This window comes from Bison bison, unplaced genomic scaffold, assembly GCF_000754665.1.
Source record: "Bison bison bison isolate TAMUID 2011002044 unplaced genomic scaffold, Bison_UMD1.0 scf7180017856908, whole genome shotgun sequence".
Taxonomy (NCBI): domain Eukaryota; kingdom Metazoa; phylum Chordata; class Mammalia; order Artiodactyla; family Bovidae; genus Bison; species Bison bison.
In genome coordinates, this window is record NW_011487481.1 from 19,727 (window position 1) to 25,042 (window position 5,316).

Here is a 5,316-nt window from a genome sequence, read left to right on the forward strand (position 1 = left end):
TATTTCCCATGAAGTGATGGGACCACATGCCATGATCTTCGTTTTCTGAATGTTGAGCTTTAAGCCAACTTTTTCACTCTCCTCTTTCACTTTCATCAAGAGGTTTTTTAGTTCCTCTTCACTTTCTGCCCTAAGGGTGGTGTCATCTGCATATCTGAGGTTATTGATATTTCTCCCGGCAATCTTGATTCCAGCTTGTGCTTCTTCCAGCCCAACGTTTCTCATGATGTACTCTGCATATAAGTTAAATAAGCAGGGTGACAATATACAGCCTTGATGTACTCCTTTTCCTATTTGGAACCAGTCTGTTGTTCCATGTCCAGTTCTAACTGTTACTTCCTGACCTGCATACACATTTCTCAAGAGGCAGGTCAGGTGGTCTGGGATTCCCATCTCTTTCAGAGTTTTCCACAGTTTATTGTGATCCACACAGTCAAAGGCTTTGGCATAGTCAATAAAGCAGAAATAGGTGTTTTTTCTGGAACTCTCTTGGTTTTTCCATGATCCAGTGGATGTTGGCAATTTGATCTCTGGTTCCTCTGCCTTATCTATATCCAGCTTGAACATCTGGAAGTTCACGGTTCACATACTGTTGAAGCTTTGCTTAGAGAATTTTGAGCATTATTTTACTAGCGTGTGAGATGAGTGCAATTGTGTGGTAGTTTGAACATTCTTTGGCATTGCCTTTCTTTGGGATTGGAATGAAAACGGATCTTTTCCAGTCCTGTGGCCAATGCTGAGTTTTCCAAATTTGCTGGCATATTGAGTTCAGCACTTTCACAGCATCATCTTCCAGGATTTGAAATAGCTCAACTGGAATTCCATCACCTCCACTAGCTTTGTTCACAGTGATGTTTTCTAAGGCCCACTTGACTTCACATTCCAGGATGTCTGGCTCTAGGTGGGTGATCATGCTAAGTCACTTCAGTCATGTCTGACTCTTTGCAACTCTATGAACTCTATCCATCTCCTCTTTCTATGGGATACTCCAGGCAAGAATGCTGGAGTGGGTTGCCATGTCTTCCTCCAGGGAGGGGATCTTCCCAACCTATGGATCGAACCCACATCTCATGTCTCTGGCACTGTTAGGAAGGTTCTTTACCTCTAGCACCACCTGAGAAGCTCAATATCATATAGGAAAATCCAAATGAACTTCTTGGCCAACCCAAGAATATTAGTAACTATAGTTAAAATGATATCTATTAGATTTCTAGAAGTTATTCATCCTACATAACTGTAAAATTGTACCCTTTGTATGTGAATGTTCAGAGATGACACAAGATATCTCAAAGGATGATAACCTCAACAAAAATAGTTGAAGAAATTAAAAGCCAGAACACAGTACTCATCCATCATCTAATAAATCTAGTGATGTGAAGGATACATGAGTTTGGAAACTCACAAGTTCTGGGTAGGATGAAGTTTGCTCAGTCAAACATGACACACATTCTCTGTTGCTTTGACAGCAGAAAATATAAATTCTGAAAACTTCCTGGTGAACTTCCACTGGAAATAGAATTCACTAAGCTATTTTCTAGTATCCAGTTTACCATAGTGTTTCCACCCACCAATTCTATAGCTCGTGTCATCCATCACTACAAAAACTGAAAACTATTTTGTCCTCCAAAGTTATTTCTGCTTTGGGAAAAATATGTGGGCCATCTGCTGTTGGATTTCCTTCATCTTGTTCCCATAAATGATGGGATTCAGCATAGGTAGAGCCAGAACGCAGACATTAGCCAACAAGATGTGAATATGAGGTGGAATGTGATGACCAAACCTCTGAGTCAGGGTTGTGAAGATGGCAGGTCCATAAAAGAGAATAATGATGCACACATGGGAGCCACACATGATGAGAGCTTTGTGACAAGCATCTTGGGAAGACATGTGGAAGCCAATATAGAGAATTAGCATGTAAGAAACAAAAATTAGCAGGGTATTTAAAACCACTGTTGACATTAAGACAGAGAATCCATACCAGATATTCACTCAAATGTCACTACAAGCATATTTGGCCAAGCCAATGTGTTCACAATAGGTGTGTGGGATGAAATTATTTTGGCAGAAAGTCAATCTTTTCCAAAGAAATACTATAGGGAAAATCATACAATAACTTCTCAGAAAGATGATAACACCAATTTTCCAAATCAATGTATGTATAAGAATAATGGTGTATATCAGTGGGTAGCATATGGCAACATAGCGGTCAAATACCATCACCAGCAAAATCCCTGACTCAGACATGAAAGTGCAATGGATGATGAAGAACTGAGTGATGCAGTGATCCAGGGAGATCTCCCCAACATGGAACCAGAAGATGGCCAAGGCCTGAGGGATTGTGCACATGGAGAGGACAAGGTCTGTTCCAACCAGCATGCAGAGGAAGAGGTACATGGGTTCAGGGAGGCTGCACTTTGTAACAATGATAAAGATGAGGAGGTTGTTCCCCAACATAGCAAGGACATAGGAAATGAAGAAGGGGATGGAAATCCACACGTGCTGGACCTCAAGGCCAGGGATGCCCAGCAAGTGGAAGACTGTGTGACTGACACCAGTGTGGTTTAAGGTAAGCATATCTGGGGCGACTTTTAGAGACATCACCTCATACTCACAGACAGAGCAGACAGAGATGAAAATCCAGATTTTCCTGGAATATTCTTTGTGAAGTCACAAAGACTTTTGGCATATCTTGCACACTCCATCTTCTGTGAACACATGCAAATAAGAAACATGAAAAGTCAACAACATATGTTCTCTGTTTCAGTGAGTGATAGTCTCATTAAAAGATAGGCATATCAAATAAAACATACTATTGTATATATTTCTCCTACAAACAGAGGATTATGAACATTAAGTGTAAGTCATTATATGTATCTAGAAAGATTGTAAGAAGAGGTTTCTTGAATTTGAACTTGAACTTCACCTTGGTGGTTAGTTTATTATAAGGAGAAGAATGAAAAAAGAGGAATCAATAAAGGAAAAGTGGGTATTCAGATAGAAGTATAGCATATCCCTGAACACAGCTTGTTCATATCCAGGTGACTGCATAGAGGATACTGAAGAGAGCAGGATAGGTTGAAGTACTGGAGATTTGGCCTAATTGATGAATGTGAGATTTGAAATCTCTCATACACACTTGTGAATTGATTCAAGAGATATTTTAAGGGGTAACATGACAGGGCCTGTGTGTCTGAGGTGAGGCACTCCTCTGGCTTATACTTTAGGGACCTAAGTTAACATGTGACTGAAATTGGAAAATAGGGCATTGACATTTGGAAGATTTTTTCAGCAGGTGGAAATATTGTCATCTGGTTCTTAGTGTTCATTCATTTATTCATTAATCTGGTCAGTAAGGAAGCAGAAACAAATTTTCAGGCACCACACTACAAACTGGAGCTATAGAAAAATAGTAATTTGCCTGAGTCCTATTGGCCTTTTGTTTGAGAGAAAACCAATCTACAAGCAGGTCCGTTGAAGAATTGGAGACAAACGTTAATTCCCCCTAACAAGTTCAGTTCAGTTCAGTCACTCAGTTGTGTCTGACTCTTTGCGACCCCATGAATCGCAGCACGCCAAGCCTCCCTGTCCATCACCAACTCCTGGAGTTCACTCAGACTCACATTCATTGGGTCAGTGATGCCATCCAGCCATCTCATCCTCTGTCGTCCCCTTCTCCTCTTGTCCCCAATCCCTCCCAGCATCAGAGTCTTTTCCAAAGAGTCAACTCTTCGCATGAGGTGGCCAAAGTACTGGAGGTACTAACAAAGGGGTATTTTAAACTTTCTAGCTCCGTAGCTAAGTTGTATCTTATGCTTATCAAAAATACGTCTTTACTCCTGATGTTTCTTTCTGAGGAGGACAATCTGCTCCAATTTGCATCCTCCACATGCTGGGAGAAAGTGTTCTGCCATCAGATTCAGTCAGCTGGCTGAGTCAGGGCACTCTCTCCTCAAGGGCACACAGCTGCTCTGGAGAAGATTCTCTGCAGCCAGAGCCACTGACATCCCACAGGAAAACAGGTGGGATGACAGCAGAGGGACGTGAGGGCAAGTGTGTGACTCAGAGGTGATTAGGAAAGGAAACCAGAAAAATAGCAGGAAGGAAGAGGACGAGGATGCCACAAATCAACAAAGGCAGGACTGGGCTGGAGGGCAAATTATGAAAGCTCCAAGTAATTGGGGAAAGCAAGGAGCAAAGAAAATTTTATAAACTGGGGCCACACAGCAATGCCAAGAAGCTCAGTGCTCAATTTCCCTGTGACATTGGTCCTCTGACCAAGTTAGAGTACCTTGGTCTGACACAAGTCCAGGAGGCTCCTGCCCTGTAGTTCTCTTGTCACACCTGCCTGAGAGGTTCCTGGTCCAATTCCTATGTCCTGTTTTAGGAGTCTAGGACAGATCTCTGTCATTGTCAGGGCTTTTAACATATTTTTTAAAAAGGTCTTTTTTCTAAGTCAATATCTCTTCTGTTTTCTGATGTCTGGTTGAATTATTAGGACCCTTGTCATATATTGGTTCACTTTACGTTCTTTATAAACCTTCATTAACCTCAGCTGCCTATAGACTCTCCACTTCCCTTCCCAAACCTTACCCTCCACATGGGCTGGAACCAACTAGTTTGATGCCTCTGATTTTTGCCAGGCATTCTGCACATATGTTAATAGCCTCCAAGAGGCTTGTCCCCTCTGGCCTGTCTAGGACATAAGACCAGCCCAGTCTTTATCTTGGTCCTGGAACCACCCCACCCTTAGGCATTTAATTGACTCACCACCCTTTCCTGAGTCTTCAGGAACAGACATAAGACTGGTGATGAAGGTCAGTTTGTTGGGATCTGGACACTTGGCTGTTTATTCGCTGACAGGAGAGCCCTTGGGGGAAGCACTTACATCAGAGCCCCAGGGACAGCTGCCTCCACCAGCCGTGCCTCCTACCAAATGGCCGAGATCCAGTCCTCAAGTTCATCCATGCACCATGCCTCCCCTCAGCCTTTCCCCCCTGTTTCCTCTCCTGCTCTCCCCACATGCTCAGATCTTCACTTCACACTGAGTGTTCATTTTTAGGATGTTTTACAACAAAAGTCTCTCCAAGTAAAACCAGCTTTTCCACAGTCCTGTTTTAATACCTACACTGCCATTAAATATTGAGTTAATGAATATTAAGAAGAGGTGGGGGAGAGGGTGGGATGATTTGGGAGAATGGCATTGAAATATGCATAATATCATATATGAAACGAGTCGCCAGTCCAGGTTCGATGCACGATACTGGATGCTTGGGGCTGGTGCACTGGGACGACCCAGAGGGATGGTATGGGGGAAGG

At 42.6% G+C, this 5,316-nt stretch overlaps 1 protein-coding gene and 1 pseudogene across 1 annotated transcript; both read right to left on the minus strand.

The window, feature by feature from the left end:
• The window catches only part of LOC105002985, a 3,325-nt pseudogene extending 1,732 nt beyond the window's left edge, over nucleotides 1-1,593 (minus strand).
• A 36-nt stretch (nucleotides 1,594-1,629) lies between these two features.
• LOC105002991 (olfactory receptor 52B4-like) lies at nucleotides 1,630-2,574 on the minus strand. The gene is given in 1 exon segment (XM_010859894.1): nucleotides 1,630-2,574. A coding segment is annotated over 1 exon segment (945 nt).
• Nucleotides 2,575-5,316: the final 2,742 nt, after the last annotated feature.